At 38.2% G+C, this 20,983-nt stretch overlaps 1 protein-coding gene across 1 annotated transcript in view; it reads right to left on the bottom strand.

The window, feature by feature from the left end:
* HACD2 (3-hydroxyacyl-CoA dehydratase 2) overlaps positions 1 to 20,983 on the bottom strand; it is a 104,651-nt gene that overhangs the window by 66,870 nt on the left and 16,798 nt on the right. Inside the window, exon 3 of the mRNA XM_047099485.1 lies at positions 12,114 to 12,132. Coding sequence (XP_046955441.1) covers positions 12,114 to 12,132 — 19 coding nt within the window. The remainder of the gene's footprint in view (positions 1 to 12,113; positions 12,133 to 20,983) is intronic.

Below are 20,983 nucleotides of genomic sequence, written 5' to 3'. Positions count from 1 at the left end.
CAAGCACTTCTTGAGAAGCTGCTTTCTGGGAAAGGCAAGCTGACACGGGCCCTGAGCGTTTCTGTACTTTCCTGCTGGGCATGCCAGAAAGGCAAGGTGCTGACTACATTCTAACCAGGTCATTTCTTATGTTTGTGTCTGCATGGGGTAGCTTTAAGGGGTAAGGTAGTATCTACCCAACAAAAGGCAAGTTGCTTCCACTCACAGTAAAAGCAGTAGGCTCCCAAGCTCCAGGTTTCTCCCTTCTGACACAAACCACCGCACACTGTCCGCACCCACCAGTCACAGACTAACCTCCCAGCTTACACGTGGGGTAAAATCTCAGACAGCCCTCATAGTCCCTGACACTGCTAGAGGTGACTTTCCCTCAAGTACAAGGTGACAGGAAACCTCAGCAAAGGACAATGAGTATTTAACACATTTAAGTGTAGACTTAAGATTCAGACAAAGGTGAGGCCAGGGCAGAAGAGTAACAGAGACGTTACACGTTTGGACAAAGTGAAAAAAATGCAGGTAAGAAAACTGAGAAGAAAAGGGAGTGGGAAAGATAGAAGTAGAAGAAGCTCCCGGACTGCCACACAGGCCATGGGTGGGGCTCAAAAGAGATCTTCAAAAATTGACAAACTAGGTCACAACAGTTTAAATAAGAAAACAGAGAACTAAGAGCCTTTAAAAAAGTATAAATACAAAGGTAACTACTAGAACAAAACCTTCTAAATACTAAAATAAATATAAAAAACCCCAACAACACAACAAACACATCATGTAGGTAAACACAGCAAATATTACATAGTATATGTAGCAATTATAACATAAATGTGACAGTAAGGTCAAACATCTGTCATATCAATAATTGTGAATAGGCTTAAGTCACTTATTAAAGGAAAGAGATTTTCAAACTGGCTCCCACAAAACAAGACTCACTTCTATGCTAATACAAAAGTGATTCACAAAGGCTTCAAAGAAGACATTTTTTAGTGCTAAAAGTCACAGTTCATACTGAAGGTATAACAGTTACAAATAATTATCTGCTTTGCTAAAGCAGAAGCTATGGGAGAAGGAAGGAGAATTAGAAACACATTAATAATTAGAGGCTTTAATATTCTCAATCTCAGTGCAAAACAGACCATGCAAAGGTAAGGATAGAGAAGATCTACAAAAAAAAAAAAAAATACTGAGTGACCTTACAAATAAATATTGTTTTATACCTTGTTAGTAAATATGAAGCAGAAAGTATATATCTCTTCAGAACTGGTTGTGGAGAAAAACTGATCTGGGAATCGCTTTATTTTATCAAGTCATGAACATTAGGAATGTCAAACCGGAAACCTAGCCACTGCAGTAAGGAAAAAAAAACCTTGAAAGGTAGACAGGTTGAAAAGGAAGTCACAGATGGCATGATTGTCTATGTACAAAATCTACAAAATCACTACAAAGTCACTCCCAGAACTAAGAGGCAAGTAGAGCAAGGTTGCAGGATACAAGGTAAATATACAGAAGTCCACTGCTTTCCTATATACAAGCAGTGAACAATTAGAATTTGAATTTAAAAAGACCAATTATAATAACATCCAAAAAAAAGGAAATATTTAGATATAAATCTAACAAAACATTTTGTTTGAAGAAAACTGCAAAATGATGAGAGAAATCAAAGATCTAAGCAAACAGAGAGCTATTCCATGTTTGTGAATTGAAAGACTCAATATTGTTAAGATGTTCTTCCCAAGATGATCTGCAGATTCAACACAATCTCATTCGAGACCCCAGGAAGCTATTTTGTAGGTCTTAACAAACTGGTTCTAAAGTTTTTATGGAAAGGCAAAAGACCCATACAATACTAAAAAAAAGAACGAACTTGGAGGAATTGCACTACTGGGTTTCAAGACTTAACTATAATCAAGACAGCATGGTATACGCAAAATAGTAAGACGTAGATCAACAGAATAGAACAGAGAGCCCAGAAACAAACCAACACAAATATAATTGGCTAATATCCGACAAGAGCACAAAGATAATTCAATGAAGAAAGGACAGTCTTTTCCATAAATAGTGCTAAACCAACTGGACATACACATGCAAAAAAATAAACCTAGACACATACTGGACTTTTTTTTTTTTTTTACAAAAATTAACTCAAAATGGATCATAGATGCATAGGGGCACTTGTACCCCAATGTTTATAGCAGCACTCTCAACAATAGTCAAATTATGGAAAGAGCCTAAATGTCCATCAACTGATGAATGGATAAAGAAATTGTGGTTTATATACACAATGGAGTACTATGTGGCAATGAGAAAGAATGAAATATGGCCCTTTGTAGCAACAATGGATGGAACTGGAGAGTGTTATGCTAAGTGAAATAAGCCATACAGAGAAAGACAGATACCATATAGTTTCACTCTTATGTGGATCCTGAGAAACTTAACAGAAACCCATGGGGGAGGGGAAGGAAAAAAAAAAAAGGAGGTTAGAGTGGAAGAGAGCCAAAGCATAAGAGACTCTTAAAAACTGAGAACAAACTGAGGGTTGATGGGGGGTGGGAGGGAGGGGAGGGTGGGTGATGGGTATTGAGGAGGGCACCTTTTGGGATGAGCACTGGGTGTTGTATGGAAACCAATTTGACAATCAACTTCATATATTGAAAAAAAAATAAAAAAATTAAAAAGGTAAATAAATAAACCAAAATGGATCATAGAGCTACCTGTAAAATGCTGGAAGAAAGCAAAGGAGAAAATCTACATAAACTTGGGTTTGGTAGTGGATTTTTAGATACAACACCAAAAGCAAGATCCATGAAAGAAAAAAACGTAGTTAAGCTGGACTTTATTAAAATTAAAAACTTGTGCTTTTGTGAAAGGTGCTATTAAAAGAATGAAAAGGCAAGTCACAGACTGGGAGAAAATATTTGCTAAATATATATCTGATAAAGGATTCGTATCCAAAATATAAGAATTTTGAAATCTCAACAAGAAAACAAAAGACCCAATTAAAAAACTGGGCAAAGATCTGAACGGATACATCACCAAAGAAGACACATAGCTGGAGGAGGTGAAGGAAAAAAAAAAAAAAAAAAAAAAGAGGTTAGAGTGGGAGACAGCCAAAGCATAAGAGACTCTTAAAAACTGAGAACAAACTGAGGGTTGATGGGGGGTAGGAGGGAGGGGAGGGTGGGTGATGGGTATTGAGAAGGGCACCTTTTGGGATGAGCACTGGGTGTTGTATGGAAACCAATTTGACAATAAATTTCATATATTGAAAAATAAATAAATAAAAAAAAAGAAGATACATAGCTGGCAAATAGGAGTATGAAAACATGTGCAACATCATTTGTCATTCCAGAAATGAATACTAAAACAAAAGATACCACTACGCACATTAGAATAGCTAAAATCCAAAACTCTAATTGCTGGTGAGGATGCAGAGCAATAGGAACTCTCATTCATTACTGATGGGAATGCAAAGTGGTACAGCCGCCTTGGAAGACAATGGCAGATTCCTACAAAGCTAAACACAGTCCCATGACACAATCCAACAATTGTGCTACTAGGTAAATACTCAATAGATTTCAAAATGCAAAATTATTTTTTTTGTCCGCATGAAAACAGCACAAAAATAATTACAGCATCTTTATTCATAGTCATCCCAAGTTGGAAACAACCAAGATGTCCTTCGATAGGTAAATGGATAAACACACCAGTGCATCCGTGCAATGGAATACTATTCAGAAATCAAAAGGAATGAGCTATCAAGCCATACAAAGACATGGATAAATCTTAAATGCAGACTGCTAATTGAAAGAACATAGTGAGACAGAAACTGTTATTGAAAGGAAAAAATTATCGGAAAAATGTTCACTATGAACGGAGAGTAAAAAAATCCTCTCCCAAGAAAGCTGTACAAGCTATAAAAAAAGACATACCAGTGTCATACAAATATTCCTAAGCATTTTTGCTCCCTTTATTATTTATTTAACCAGTCAACTCCTCCCACAGAGTCATAAATCAAGTAATTCTTTTGCTAAAAGAGAACTCAAACTTTCCCCTTTTGGCTCAATGGAATTTACTCCACTCAGTCACTAGACGGTGCTTCCAGCTTCCTTGGACCAACCTGCTTCTGAAGCAAAGAACAGGTTTATTGACTTCAGGTTGCTACTAACCATCTCACCAGAGAACATTTGGGAAATAGATTTTTTTTTTTGCCCAGCTTTTTAATGAAGCAAATTAATTTTGTTCTTAACTTTAAAGACACTTTGGTGCCTTATAAAAAGAAATACAAGATAATTTCCTTTAGGGTAATGTAGAAAGTTCTAGTTTTCCATTACCTCCGACATTAATGATCAAATCATCAGACTTCACAGAAAAACATCCATTTCTCTTTTTTCTAAAAAACCTCATTCCTCAGTTTCAGCTATTGATTCTTTGCTATCTATTTTTATTAGAAGTCTTCCAGAAGTTCTGGAACTTCCAAGATAAAAATCTCCTTACTAATACAAGGGTGCCACCTAGTGGTGACTATGGGTAAATGCATGCTACAGAAAATGCAAGTGCGCATCTCCCATTTCAATTCTGCTTTGTGATGTGGATTTCAAAATGCATCGGGAGGAAAGATTTACTGAAACTACCATACTTGAAACAAGTTTCCTAATACTAATACATAGGTATGTTGTAAGATCTATCCTATCCTCCTTTTCTATCACCACTTAGATAACTAAAATTCATCTCTGAAGCTGCCTTAATTTCAAAGAATGTCAGAACATCAAGGTGCAAGAACATTAGTCTATTAGCTAGGCCAACCTCTAGCTTTTCAGATGTGAAAACTAAGGCCTAGCAAGAGGAAGCCTGACTTGTCAACAACTAGTTGTGTTTCCAACACACCTGGTTTGCCTTAGCTTGGTTCCTAAGGGACTGGATGGTACAGTATCTTATAGAGAAGACACTTTAAATAACTCAGTAACAGTTCTGCGTTCAAACCAACCCCCTAGCTGCTCCTACAAGGATGGCAGAGGGTAAAATTCCCCATCTAGGCTCTCTTCATGGCTTTCCGTTCTGAATTCTGACTGGGAACAGAAACCCTCAGAATTGAAGTTTTCCCACTAGTCACCAATGGAGATGCTGCTACAGCTTACTGACTGCTGGCCAGGCGCCAGGCGGTACACATGAGCTCTGGGTAAGTCTCCAACCTTCCCTGCTCAGGCACTTGGGGCTCCTAATGAGCATGCTCTATTTATTTCTCCCTTCCCTTCATCTCAGTACATTCACACGGAGCAAGAAACAACTGACAGAGCTGGGTGTTCCAGGCAAAAGAGACTGTACGTACAAATTATGGAGGTGTGAAAACACAAAGTTTATTCAGAGAACAAGTGCTTTAGCTTTGGGTGCCAGGAGCAAAAGATGCAGGTGCTAAAACTATCTGTCCTTCCTCTTGGCTTCGTGTCTGAAGGGAGGACGCAAAATTTGATCAGGAGGCAACACAATGAACGAAGAGCCAAGGCAGGAGACTGAGCCAGGCTGGTGTGAAGGGCTTGACTGATTTGGGAAAGACTACGGTTTGACCATGGTCAGTCTTCACAGAGCTCTGGTTGTCAGACACTGGGAAATGACTGTACTTAATAAATGACAAAGGCAGAATTGCAAAAATGTGAAGATTGACTTTGGCAACTTCCTGCCCAAGTCTCTAACCCTCCCCTTGCACGCTCTCCAGTGGGAGCCTTGGAAGCCTCTGGGCAGGGGAGACAGGATAGCCTGATGGGAAAGGTTAAGTCCATTATCCCACCTCAAAGGGCTCCTTCTTCCCTCAGCCATTAGCACCACTAAGCAGGCCCCCCAGACAAAAAAAAAAAAAAACAACAAAAAAAACACCTGAATCTCAATCCGAAACATTTTTTATTCATTTTTGTGAGGTGGTTGAACACACTAGGAACAGGGTGGAAGAGAGTCAACGAGGTCCATGCGAAGCTGTGTCAGCTCCCAGTAACAAAGCGGCGGGGGGGGGGGGGGGGGGGGGGGGAGGGGAGGCCTCAGAATCCAAAGTTTGTACTTTGGAAATATGGCTATTTTTATACTGTTTGTAGTTTGATACTCATTCCCTTTCTGCTCTTCCTATTTGGTAAAGTTCATTCAAAAAATGTCAACTAACCTAAGTGGAACTAGAGAAAGCAGTTTTTGTCCAAAGCCATACCCCTGAGGACTGGGCAGGTACAGGGGTGGAAACAGAATCAGGTAAGTGAATCCAGAGGAATTACCCCTTCCCTCCGGGATGCTTCCTTCCGGAGTTCTCTTACACTACAATTTGGAGGGTCCTGGGCCTGGTTTTAATAATATGTGATGACAGTTCCTTCACAATACTGTACTGTAAATGACTGTTAGCTTAAAGTGGGGGACAGTAGCGTTAACGGTTTGGAGAGGAGCTGGTTCACTCTAATTGGTGGAAGGGAAAAGATTTCTGGCAGGAGATGTGGTCTTCTGGTGCTCATCTCCCTAACAGCTGCTCCTCTTCCTCCCTGGCACCATTTGTTACGTAGCAGAATCGGTTTTGAAGCCACATGCTACCTACTAATATTAAGGCAAATGCAAATTTCTTAAAATTCACTTTTTAAAAATAAGCAAAGAAAATGTGCCATTAGTTTGAAAGAAGAGGGCAAGCCGGCACATAGAACAAGTATTTGAAACCAGAAATACAGAATATTTCAGGAAAAGGGGTTCTGTCCTTGTCTATCAAAGTGCTAATACTCAACTTTAGACATAGTACCCTCTGGGCTATGATTGAGCTCCTGTTCTACACTTTTCAATCAAGAGAACTTCCAAAGCTATTTATATTGACGGTATAATTTTCAACATGAAGGTTCACCAAATGCACAATGCCGCATCTTACCAAGGGTATCTTCAGCTCCAGTCCCTCTACCTCTACTTTCCATCCCAACAAAGAGGGAGAACCATACTCCGTAGTTAGCTGACAGCCACCCATATACCTCTTCCACAACCTAATTTGCAACACAACACAGGAAAACAGGTAATGCCTTCTTTCAGTACAAACTATATACCATATGAATAAAGAAATCAGAACCCTTCTTGGCAGTCTTGTGAAAGGTAAGTCTCAAAGTGGTTTTTTGTTTTTTTTAATTCTCATTTCCAAAAAGAAAAGTATTGCATAAACATAAAGCACTACAAATCTTGGGTTGAGGGCTGCAACCACAGCATTTACACCTTGTCCCAGAGAAAAGCAAATACTGCATTGTTTCACACATACATGGAATCTGAGGAAAAAAAACAAAAAACAAAACCAAACTCACAGATACAGAGAACAGATTGGTGGGTGCCAGAGGCTGGGGGTGGGGGAAATCAGTGAAAGAGGTCAAAAGGTATGAACTTCCAGCTCTAAGATAAAGAAGTCCTGGGAATGTAATGTACAGCATGGTGACTATAATTAATACTATATTTTTTATCAAAGTTACTAAGAGAGTAATCTTAAAAGTTCCCATCACAAGAAAAAAAATATAACTATGTGAGGTGAGGGACATTAACTAATAAACTTATTGTGGTCATCATTTTGCAATGTATACATATATCGAATTGCTATGTTGTACACCTGAAACAAACACAACGTTATAGGTCAATTATATTTTACTTAAAAAAAGAAATACATCCTCAATACGTGTTCAAAATCATTCCCCCCAACCTCAAAAAGAGCTCCCATCTCTACATTATCAATGGAGAACAAACAACCTACTTGGAAATAACTGGGGCATGGGAACACTTCTGCACAGATAGAAGGTTTGACTTCTCAGAAACAAGCCCCTCATACAGAATTTTAGTTTATTGTTTCTGGAGGCTGTTTTTGCCACGTTGCATTGTCACAACCATGAATCAGAAGCAGCTCCAACCCATACAGTCCTGAAGCACTCACTTACACAGAAACTATAATTTAAGAAAACTAGGAATATGGAAGAATTATACAGATATTCAACCTTACATCAGGGACAGAAACTTCTAACATTCTATGACATTACTGTTGTTTTAGTTAATAACAATAGCTCCCATTTGGGGCTGGGCAGTTTTCAGTATTACCATGTTTTGGACATCATGCTAAGTATTTCTCATGCATGTCCCCTTTCGTTTGCACAACAACCCTACAAGATGGGTATCATCCCCCTTTAACTGATGAGGAAATAAAGATGCAGAGATGGAGTTACTTCCTGGAAGTCACACAGCCAATAAACAACCCAGGACTAACTGAGGTCCAGACTTTCCATGTATCTAAAGGTATCTAAATGTAATCTAAAAATATCTCAAGGCTCCAAAACAAGTTGTAAAAGACAAAATTCTCAGAGTGAAAAGTTTTACAAAGCCACAAGAAAAGAACCAGCATTCTAAAACTAAACTTAAATTGTAGGAGTGAAAAAAAAGGACTGCCTTTAGATTAATGCCAGAAACAGCTTATTTACTATTATTTATTTTCTAAAAGAACTGAACACATTTTGAAACCATTTTTGGAAAATGTCACCGGAATTTGGTAAGTGTATGATCAAATGTTCACCGAGCTTCCACTAGGCGGCCTGTATCGTGAGGTGGCGGGATACAGAAATCAGTAAGAAACAGTTCTCATTTCTCAAAGACTCAGTGGTGCTGGTGGGGGATACAGGTACAGTGACAGACCATAATACACAGCAGAAGGTACAACAACAGCGAGGTGTCGGCTATTACAGAGAAGTGAGGAAAGGTACCTAATGTAGCCAGTGGCTGTAGGAAAGTTTACTGGAGGAAAAGCAGCGAAGAGCTGCCAGCCGGAGGGGGTGGGCTGCTCATTCCAGAAAGCAAGGCCTGGCCACAGACCAGAGGCAAGAAGCAGTGGGGAGACCCACAAAAAGGCCAGGGTGGCTGAAGCATGGAGTGAGAGGCAGGGCACAGGGAAGGCTGGGAAGGGTGGGCAGGCTCCAAATCATGACGAAGTTTAAACCAGTGAACGGTTTTAAGCAAGGAAGCCACAGGCTCAGAATTATCTTTTAACTAACTCCCTCAAGGGCTGTGCATGGGCTTAGAGTCACACAGCCAAAGGTTCAACTTCTGGCTCTAGGGCTTATTAACTGTGAACTTTGGCAAGACTGAAAACCTTCTAAACTTCAGTCTTGTCACCTGTAAAAAGGGAAGTAAATGAGGTAATGAGTCTAAAGCACTGGAACATAGTAAATGCTCAATGAAGGGTAGCTCTTATTATTACTGTTAATATTGCAAGCCTAGAAGTTCAGGGAGATCCAAAAGGGAGTCCAGATGAGACACACTGATGCCCTGAACAGTGATGAAAAACAGGACAATCTGAGAAATATTCAGGAAACAGAAATGATAAAATCTGATGACTACCAGGTTATGGAGACCGGCCCTGCATCACACTCTGCACTGACAGTGTGGAGCCTGCTTGGGCTCTCTCAATCTCTCTCTCTGCTCTCTCAATCTCTCTCTCTCTGCTTGGGCTCTCAATCTCTCTCTCTCTCTCCCTGCACCTCCCCTGCTTGCTTGCTCTAGTTCTCTCTCTCTAAATAAATAAACATTAAAAAAAAATATGGTAAAAGGGACAGAGAGGAATTAAGTAGTGATAAGGGAGGAATGTAGGGTCAAAGGTTAAGTTTATTTTTAGAATGGTGCACCCCTGAGCATTCTGTGAGCTGAGAAGGAAGAGGTAGATGACAAAGAATGAGGATGCAGGAGACAGAATCACTGACAGAGAAGGTCCTTGAGGAATTAAGAAGGAATTTTTTCTTTTTAAATTTTTTATGTTTCTTTTTGAGAGAGAGAAATACAGAGCGGGGGAGGGGCAGAGGGGCAGAGAGGGAGACACAGAATCAATCCAAAGCAGGCTCCAGGCTCTCAGCTGTCAGCACAGAGCCTGATGCGGGGCTCGAACCCACAAACCGTGAGATCATGACCTGAGCTGAGTGAAGTAGGGCACTTAACTGACTGAACCACCCAAGCACCCTGAATTAGGAAGGTATTTTTAAGTATCTGCGATGTGTCAAGTACCACGCTAGGCCCTGGGGACACTTGTCCACAAACCATCAGAACAGAGTGTAGCGTGAACACTAGTCTGCAGAGTGCATCCGACCAGTGGAGCTCAGAAGGCTGCCCATCTGACTGTGGGTTTCCTGAACCCAAGCTGGTGCCTGCTCACATTCTACTCTCACTGTCCAATCCACTGTCTGGCACCCACCACCTGCCAGGCATTCAGTAATGTTCTTGGTGCGAATAAATATACTGGTCAGAAACTTTATTTCTAGGGATAGAACTTTATTATAAACAGGTATGAAAATACATTGTAAGATAAAGGGAATTGGGGCATTAAAATACAATGAAATAATAATAATTAAAGTGTAGCACACATGCTTAGAAAACATGCATCTAAGAGCTTTGTACAGGGGCAGCTGAAGGTTAAGAGAATGGAGAGAATGGGGCACAGGGTTCAATCATGTGGGAAAGGCCTAAAGTGATTCCAGAACTCTCTCGGGCCAAATGTGGCCCCTCATCTACAAGCTTATGCTTAAACTTCATTCAACCATCTAAGAAGGGGCAAAATTTTTCATCTCAAAATTGTAGATAAAGGATTAAAAAGGAAATGTGTGTGAAATTACACATCAGCTAAAACCCATTTACTGGCTATGTGACATGGCCCAGGTCCTACAACTTCTGAGAAAGCAGATCATGTGACAGATGAGACCCGCCCCCCCCCCCCAAGCCCCTTTCAAATCTCTTGCTCAAAGGTTTAGCAAGCAATACTTGCTAAAGCAGTATTTCTTAACTTTTGGGGGATCACACATTCCTGTGGGAATCTAATGAAAGCTATGTATTCTATCCAGCTGCCCCTAAAATAAATATAGACACATGCACACAAAATTCTGCAAATCATTGGGACAAACTCCTGACTGTAAACCTCTGTCCTAGAGGGAAATTAGCTGAGGTGCAACTCTTTACAATGAAGATGCTTTGTCTTCCTTAAAAGTAATGGAGCCAGATATCAGAGTTACTGTGCAAGACCTAAGGTAGATAGCTTGCTGTGTGTCCACTTGTGTGTCCTTTTTATTTTTTAAAGTTTATTTTTATTTATTTTTGAGAGAGAGAGAGAGAGAGAGAGAGCGAGCACAAGTTGGGGAAGGACAGAGAGAGGGAGACACAGAATCCGAGGCAGGCTCTAGGCTCTGAGCTGTCAGCACAGAGCCCGACATGGGGCTCAAACTCATGGACAGTGAGATCATGACCTGAGCCAAAGTCAGACACTTTATCGACTGAGCCACCCAGGGGCCTCCACTTATGTGTCCTTTTGAACTAAGTCTCCTCATCTCTAAACTCCACAGTGCCAAGTGCAGTGCCCTGAATATAGCAGGTACCCACTTAATTTGTGAATCTGGATCCATGGTTCTTGAGTTTTCAGACCTGTGGTGCTTTCCCAGGTCAACTGCAAACCCTCCCTCCCTTTCAGAGACAAATCCAGATGCACAGCAACAACTATGGGCTTACTCTACAGGATCTGTCAACTTTCCAAAATTCATTTCTATTTAGAGGGGTGTAACCCACCCCAGACAAGAAGTTATACCTCAGTTCCAGACCAGAATTTGATGACCCTCTCTTTCCTCCAAAAAGAAAACACACTGTATCTGCTTTTCATAGAAATCCCTTACATTTATATAACTTTATATTTATATTTTTCCAATCTCTCTCACACACATTCAATATTCATTTGGGACACAGGCAATATACCTGGTACTCCATTTTAAACATAAAGAAAGAAAATATAATATTTAAATGATCATAAAGAGGGCTTTCTACATAGTCCGGAACCAGGACTCCAAGTCACATTTTAATAAATATGCTAGTGTTTCTGTCACCCATGAAACGAGACTGAGAGTGAAATACTTGTGACATTTAGTAAATTGTTCAGTAATAACATCTAAATAGTACCTATCATTTCAGAAACCAAGAGCCATACCAGTGTAAGCAATTTTATATACAATGATTAAATAGTTTAGTTTTTCCAATATTCAGTAATAATCAAACTGACCTATTATTTATGACTTCAAAAAAAAAAAAAAAGCAAAATCCACTGCATAGTAGGGGAAAAATTCCATACTTACCTACTGCACAATGTAAAATCTAGAGACAAAAAAGGGAGAGGAAAGAATTAGTAAAGATCAATAACAATATAGTTTATATAAACTAGCCTTTCAGTATTGAATTTGAAAAATAAACATTCCATTTTTACACCTGGCTATTTAACAAAATGTAAATTCTTATTTATTTTTGTTTGTTTCTTCATTTTTAGTTTCTGTATCTGTGGAAAATTTTGTAAGGAGTAAATCTGACCCAGTAGTCTACCAGATGTCAAGGATCTCTTTTTTAATACATGAACTTGTAAAAACAGTAGATGTACATCTCCCATGTCCCACATTCTACAGAACTGTCAGACTATAGAATACAGGGTTAGAAGAGCCTTTTTTGGCTCTTTTTATCCAGCAGGCCCTTCAATGCAGACATTCATTCAACCTACAAAGCTCCAAACTCAGACTCCATCTTGTCTCATTTGGTGACCTCATTACAGGCATATTCCCAGTCTAATCTGCTACCCTAGATCTCTTTATGCTCCAAGCCCACATTGCAAACTGCCTTTGCACCCCTCCATCCAGGTGTACCAGCAGTGGCTCAAATATGGCATGCCTCTTCAAGAAACTCATGCTTTTCTTCCTTCACGGCTGCTATGCCTCTTGATCATCAACTTCCCAGTCTCCCAAATTCAGCTATTTTCCTTTCCCTCACCTATAAGTCCTATTGATTTCCAAGTCCTGCTAATACTTGTGGCATCTGCCTTCAGGGTTTTTATTTCCAGTGCTTTAGGTGTGATTGCTATCTCTTTTCCATCTCAGTGGCCATCCAAGTGGCCAATTTGGTCATTCTAAATTGCCTTCCAATTCATCCTGTGTGTGGCATTGCTTTAACCCTGGTGATGGTTGTGGTAAAGAAGTAATCTGAGGACCTGGGTTCAAGATGGTGGTGTAGCAAGATCCTAAATGTACCTCTTCCATGGACACAACAAATCTAAAACTAAATGTGGAATAATTCCTTCTGAAAGGGACCTGCAAGTTCAATGAACAGAGCCTCCACAATAAAGGATAAAAGGATAGCATCAAGATGGGAAAGAGGGGGCAGAAACACAGACTTGCTAGGGAATGAAACAAACCCTAGCTATGGTGATCATAACTGGGAGGGACATTAAAGGAACAGACTTTTTCCCAGAGGATCAAAATACCTGAGGTCTATATCTGGCACCAAATCCTTAGATCTTGAATGGGAGTGATGAGCCCTTAAAACACTAGGCTCTGAAAATCAACAGGGATCACCTTCAGGAAGACTATAAAACTGCAGGGAATAGAAAATCTGCTCTTAAAGGGCTGATATGCAGACTCACTCAACCCAGAAACCAGCACAAAAATACCAACTTGAATAGTACATGGACCACAGGTAAAGGAGAATCATTTGCTAACCTAAAACGGCAGGAACTTTCCCCGGAAACAAACACTGGTAGGAGGAATTTTTGCGATTCAAGTCTGCCTTACTAATATGGGCAATGGTAGGCACTATTTTGGAATCCTCTAACATACTAGTGACAGTAAACACAGCCAGCAGAGAACCCTTCCCACAGACACACTGCAGCAGTTGTGGACACAACCTGCAGCCCAACCAAGTGCCAGCCCAGCCCACCAACATACCACAGCCCTGGGCCCTGCCACAACAGAAGGACAACACAGCCCACACAGGGGACACTCCTTGAACACCTGGTTCTAGTGATTGGGAGACTGTGTTTCTGGGCCCAATAGTGCATCTTCTATGTAAAGCCACTCATTCAAAACTGGGAGAGGTAGGTGACTTTCCTAATACATAGGAACAAACACAATGAGTTAGGCAAAATGAGGAAACAGACTATGTATCCAAAAAGAACATGCCAAAATCTCAGGGTAAGAACTAAACAAAACACAGATAAGCAATCAACCTGATGAAAAGTTCAAAGAAATTATCATACAGATGTTCAGTGAACTCAGCACAAGAATAGTTGAACAGAGTAAGAAGTTCAACAAAGAGATAGAAGGTATAAGAAAGTATCAAACAGAAGTTTGAAAAATACACTAGAAAGATTCAACAGAAGACTGGACGAAGTAGAAGAATGAATCAGCAAGCTGGAAGACAAAGCAAGGGAACTTACCCAAACAGAACAGCAAAATGAAAAAAAAAAAAATTAAGATAAGTGAAACAGATAAAGGAGATTAAGAGGTATAAATTTCCAGTTATAAAATAAATTAAGTCATGGAGATGAAAAGTACAGCATAGGGAACATAGTCAAGGTGATATTGTAATAATGTTGTATGGTATAACCGATGACAAAAGAAGCAAGAATATACAGTGTGAAAAAGTCTCTTCAAAACAGGTGCTGGGAAAACTGGACATCTACATACAAAAGAATGAAACTGCATCACTTTCTTACACCATACACAAGAATAAATTCAAAATGGATTAAAGACCTAAATGTGACACCTGAAACCATAAAATTCCTAGAAGAAAACATAGGCTGTAATCTCTCTGACATGTGTGGTAGAAAGATTTCTCTAGATATGCCTTCTTTGGTAAGGAAAACAAAAGCAAAATTAAACTATTGGGACTACACCAAAATAAAAAGCTTTTGCCCTGAGAAGCAAATGGTCAACAAAATAAAAAGACAACCCACTGACTAGGAAAAGATATTTATTCGCAAATGATGTATCTGATAAGGGGTTAATATCCAAAATATATAAAAAGCTTATACAACTTAATACCAAAAAACCCCAAATGATTCAATTAAAAATGGGCAGAGGAGATGAAGAGACGTTTTTCCAGAGAAGACACACAGATGGCCAACACACAGAATAAGATGCTCAACATCACTAATCATCAGGAAAATGCAAATCAAAACCACAGTGAGATATCCCTTCACATCTGTCAGAATGGCTAGAATCAAAAGGACAAGAAATAACATGTATTGGCAGGGAGACTGAGCAAATAGAACCCCTTGTGCACTGTTGGTACGAAGGTAAGCTCATGCAGCCACTGTGGAAAACAGTATGGAGGTTCCTCAAAAAGTTAAAAACAGAATAGAATCACCATATGATCCAGTAATTCCACTACTGGGAATTATCCAAAGGATATGAAAACACTAATTCAAAAAAATATATGTACCCCCGTGTTTATTTCTGCATTATTTACAGTAGCCAAGATATGGAAGCAACTTAAGTGTCCGTTGATAGATGAATGGATAAAGACGTTTTATATATACACAGTAGAATATTACCCAGCCATAAAAAAAGAATGAAACCTTGCCATTTGCAATGACATGGACGGATCTAGAGAGTATTATATTAAGTGAAGTCAGTCAGAGAAAGACAAATACCATATGATTTCACTCATATGTGGTATTTAAGAAACAAAACAAAGAAAAAAAGAGACAAAAACAAAAAACCAGACTGTTAACTATAGAAAACAAACTGGTGGTTACCAATGGGGAAGATGGCCAGGGGAGATGACTGAAATAGGTGATGGGGATTTAAGAGTACACTTATGATGAGTGTAATGAATAGAACTGTTGAAATATTATGTTGTACACTTGAAACTAATATAATATTGTATGTTAACAATACTTGAATAAAGCTACTTTAGAGAAAGAAAGAAAGAAAAGCCCAAAGGTATCTCCCTAGTTGGTAAAAAAAAAAAAAAAAAAAAAAAAAAAAAAAAAAAAAAAAAAGTTGTATGGTAATAGACGGTAACCAGATTCATTCAGGTGAGAACTAAATAATACATAAAATTGTTGAATAACTATTTTATGCACCTGAAGTTAATATAATCGTATATATCAACTATACTTCAATAGTAAACATTGAAAGAAAAAGGTGATGCAATGGATAAATGTTAAGAAGCTCTGGAAGGTTTGGAGCACAAAGGAATCAAGGGCAGAATGAATAGCAAAGGAGCTGCAGCAGTTATTTAAGTGTGGTATAATAATGACCTGCACAGTATGTGAGTTGAGAATACAGGAAAGAAAGAATGTAGCTGCGAATTACTCTGATAAAGAAGTGGTGGGGCTTGGTAATGGGAGTAGGCAGTAGAAGGGGGAAAAAATCCCCAAACTCCAATCTGAATCAAAGAATTATAATGTATTGGCTCCCAGACACCTTAATCACAAGGGCTAAAAAAATATCCACAATTTTAAAAGGGGAGGGAATTGATATAGCTGTTTATTTTGTTAACTGCCCATTTTTTAAATACCAAAAACTACCACAATCATTTAAAAAAAATTTTTTTAATGTTTATTTTTGAGAGAGAGAAATACAGAGCCGGGGAGGGCCGGAGGGGCAGAGAGGGAGACACAGAATCCAAAGCAGGCTCCAGGCTCTGAGCTGTCAGCACAGAGCCTGATGTGGGGCTCGAACGCCCAAGCCATGAGATCATGAACTGACGTGAAGTTGGATGTTTAACCAACTGAGCCACCCAGGTGTCCCCACAATCATTTTTTAAGGAACAAAAAATTAAGGAGAACATACCTGAAAACAGTCTTTTGAAAAAAGAAGAGAAGATAGGAAATTAATTAGAATTCTAATTTTAGAAACAGTTCTGAGAATGTAAATTCAAGAAAAAAAAACATTAGCAGACATGTCTCTATGCTCTGACACTTTATCTGGCTACTTCCAAAATATCTTATAATAATTAACACTTTTTCCAGGTTACATAGCACCTTTACAAATGTGGTTTAAAAAAAAAAAGGAAAAAATTAAGAAAAGTGAAGACACTTAAGGGACCTTTAAGACAACATCAAGTGGGATAACATTCACATTGTAGGGCTCTCAGAAGGAGAACAGAGAGAAAGGGCAAGAAAATTATTTGAAAAAATAATGGCTGAAAATTTCCCTAATCTGGGAAAGGAACTGAACACCCAGGTCCAGGATTCCCAGAGTTTCAAATAAGGTATCCCCAAAGAGATCCACACCAAGATACATTATAGTTAAAATGGTAAAAGCTAAGGATTAAGAGAGAATCCTAAAAGCAACAAGAGAAAAACAACTTGTTATGTACAAGGGAAACCAAACCCTACAAGGCTATTACCAAATTTTTCGGTAGAAACTTTACATGCCAGAAGGCATATACAAAGTGCTGAAAGCTAAAAACTTCCATCTCAAATTCTCTGCGTAGCAAAGTTTTCATTCAGAATTGAAGAACAGATTATGAGCTTTCCATGTAAGTAACAGCTAAAAATATTCATCACCAATAAACCAGCCCTACAAGAAATACTAAAGGGACTTCTTTAAGCTGAAGAAAATTGGCACTAATTAGTAAGAAAACATATGAAAGTAAAATTCTCACTGGAAAAGGTAAATATATAAACAAGGTAGTGAATCAATCACTTATCAAGCAAGCATTAAGGTTAAAAGACAAAGTAGTAAACTTAACTGAAATTACAATAATGAATTAAGGGAAGCATAGAAGAAAAAGATACAAAATGTATCATCAAAAATATAAATGTGGGGGAGAAGAGTAAAAAGGTAAAGCTTTGAATTGTGTTTAAAATTAAGTTGCTATCAAATTAAAACAGACTGCTATTTACACAGAATATTTTGTGTGAACCTCAAAGTAACAAGGAAAAAATTTAGAGTAAATACACAAAAGAAAATGAGAAAGGAATTTAAACCTAACACTAAAGAAAGCCATCACACCACAAGAAAAGAGAAAAAGAGAAGGAACAGAGAGGAATTACAAAGATAGCCAGAAAACAATTAACAAAATGGCAATAAGTTATTACTTATCAATAATTACTTTAAATATAAATGGACTAAATTCACCAATCTAAAGACACAGAATGGCTAAATATATAAAAAAAATGAGACCCATCTATATGCTGCCTACGAGACTCACTTCAGAAGTAAAGGCACAGAGTGAAAGGGAAGGGTTAGAAAAAGATATGCCATGCAAATGGCAATGAAAAGAAAGCTGGAATACCTATCCTCCTATCAGATAAAATGGACTTTAATACAAAGACTATAATAAAAGACAAAGAAGAGCATTATATAATGACACAGGAGTCAATCCAGCAAGAAAATATAACATATGCACCCAACATAGGACTGCCAAAACATAGAAAACAAATATTAACAGACCTAAAGGCAGGACCTGAAATCATAAACACAGTAACAGTAGGAGATTTTAATACCCTACTTTCATCAATAGATAGATCATCCAGACAAAAAATCAATTAGGAAACACTAGCCTTAAACAACACATTAGACCTGATGGACTTAATAGATATATACAGAACATTCCATCCCAAAGCAGCAGAAAACACATTCTTCTCAATTGCACATGGAACATTCTCCAGGACAGATCACATGCTGGGCCAAAAAAACAAGTCTCGATAAAATGAAAAAGATTGACATCATATTATAACCATTTTTTCTGACCACAATGGTATGAAACTAGAAATTAATTACAAGGAAAAAAAAACCCCACAAAAATATGGAGATTAAGCAGCATGCTCCTGAGCAGTCAATAGTTCATCCAAGAAACCAAAGGAGAAATAAAATACCTAGAGACAAATAAACACAAAAATCCAACACATCAAAATCTATGGGATGCAGCAGAAGTGGTTCTAAGAGGGAAGTTCAGAGCAAAACAGGACTACGTCAAGAAACAAAACACCTCAAATAAGCAATCTAACTTTGCACCTAAAGGAACTAGAAAAAGAAGAACAAACAAAGCCTCAAATTAGTAGAAGGAAGAAAATAATAAGATCAGAGTGGAAATAAATGAAATAGAGATTCAAAGCACAATAAAAACAAAACAAAACAAAAAAACAATGAAAGCAAGAGCTGGCTCTTTGAAAAGAGAAAATCAACAAACCCTTAGCTAAACCAAGCAAGAAAAACAGAAGAGAGAGCTCAAATACATAAAAGCAGAAATGAAAAAGAAGTTACAATTGAGACCAAGAAATAACAACCTAGAAGAAATGGGTAAATTCCTAGAAACATATAATCTGCCAAGACTGAAACATGAAGAAACAGAAAATCAGAATAGATTGATAACTAGCAAGGAGACTGAAACAGTAATCAAAAACCTCCCAACAAACAAAAGTCCAGGACCAGGTGGCCTCACTGGCAAATTCTACCATTCAAAGAAGACTTAATACCTGTCCTTTTCAAACTCTTCCAAAAAACAAGAGAAAGAAAAGCTTCCAAATGTATTTTATGAGGCCAGCACCACCAACACCAAAATCAGACAAGGACATCACACACAAAAAAGAAATTACCAGGCCAATATCCTTGATTAAAAATAGATGTAAAATCCTCAACAAATTTTAGCAAGCTAAATCCAACAATGCATTAAAAGGATCATACACCATGATCCAATGAGATTTATTCTTGGGATGCAAGGATGGTTCAACAGCTGCAAATCAATATGATACATTACATCAACACAGTGAAAAATAAAAATCATATGATCATCTCAATAGATGCAAAAAAAAAAGAGCACTCAACAAAATTCAACATCCATTTATGATAAAAACTCTCAACAAAGTAGGTACAGAGGGAATGTACCTCAACATAATAAAGGGCATAAATGACAATTCTACAGCTAACATATTTTTTTCTTGTATTCAGCAGTGAATAGTTGAAAGCTTTTCCTCTTAAATTTTTTTAATGTGTATTTATTTTTTGAGAGAGAGCAAGCACGAGCAGGGGAGGGGCAGAGAAAGAAGGAGACACAGAATCTGAAGCTGTCAGCACAGAGCCTGATGTGGGGCTCAAACTCATGAACTGTGAGATCATGACCTGAGCTGAAGTCGGATGCTTAACCAACTGAGCCACCCAGGCACCCCAAAAACTTTTCCTCTTAAGAACAGGAAAAAGACAAGAATGCTCACTCCCCCACAAAACAAATAAATAAATGAGAAAAAAAAGGATAAATCTACCATATGACCCATCTATTCCACTTCATATTTATGCGAAGAATACAAAAACACTAATTCAAAAAGATACATGCACCCCTATGTTCACTGTAGCATTATTTATAATAGCCAAGATATGAAAACAACCTAAGTGTCCATTAACAGCTGAATGGATAAAGAAGATGTGGCATATTTATAAAATGGCATACTACTCAGCCATAAAAAAGAATGAATCTTGCCATTTGCTACAACATGGATAGACCTTGAGGGCATTATGCTCAACAAAATAAGTCAGGTAGAGAAAGACAAATATCATATGATTTCACTCATATGTAAAAAACAACAAAACAAGTGAACAAAATAAAACAAAAACAACTCACAGAGAACAGACTAATGGTTACCAGAGGGGAAGGGGGCTACGGGGTGGGTGAAAAGGGTGAAGGGGGTCAACGGTATGGCTGGGAACTAGACTTATGGTGACCACTTTGTAGTGTATACAGATATTGAATTGTAAAGCTGTATACCTGAAACTTATATAATAATAAAAATGTCATCTGCACCCATCCATAATATTATTTAATGATCAAAGCTTTTCTGGATGATAAGACCTATCAGCTATTGTAGTACACTTCAGAATTCACATTTCTGTAGCAGTTTATTATTTGGTCCTAACAACAACCCTGGCAGATAGTCAGGACAGTTATCTCTACTTACAGATGAGAAAATCAAGGCTAAGAAAAGTTGCTCAAATTGCCCAAAGTAGTATCCAGGGTCCAGAATCTAGGCTCTATTTCTACTCTACTGATTTTTCTATCATATTATTTTATTGCACATTAGTTAGAAGATATCTGCTGAAGTTATAACTTGACAAGACTTAGCTCATCTAAAATATAAGACCATATACTCAAAAACTGTTATTTCACTAAATTGGGGTGGGGGGGAGTGAAGGAGGCTTGGATTAAAAAAAAATCAAGCTTCACAAATTTGTTGATA

This window comes from Lynx rufus, unplaced genomic scaffold (genome assembly GCF_022079265.1).
Source record: "Lynx rufus isolate CCGP_SWC_20201006 ecotype Redwood Valley unplaced genomic scaffold, mLynRuf1.p SCAF_5, whole genome shotgun sequence".
NCBI classification, from domain to species: Eukaryota; Metazoa; Chordata; class Mammalia; order Carnivora; family Felidae; genus Lynx; species Lynx rufus.
Note: the sequence above shows the minus strand (reverse complement) of the source record. Positions and strands in the feature narration are given on the sequence as shown.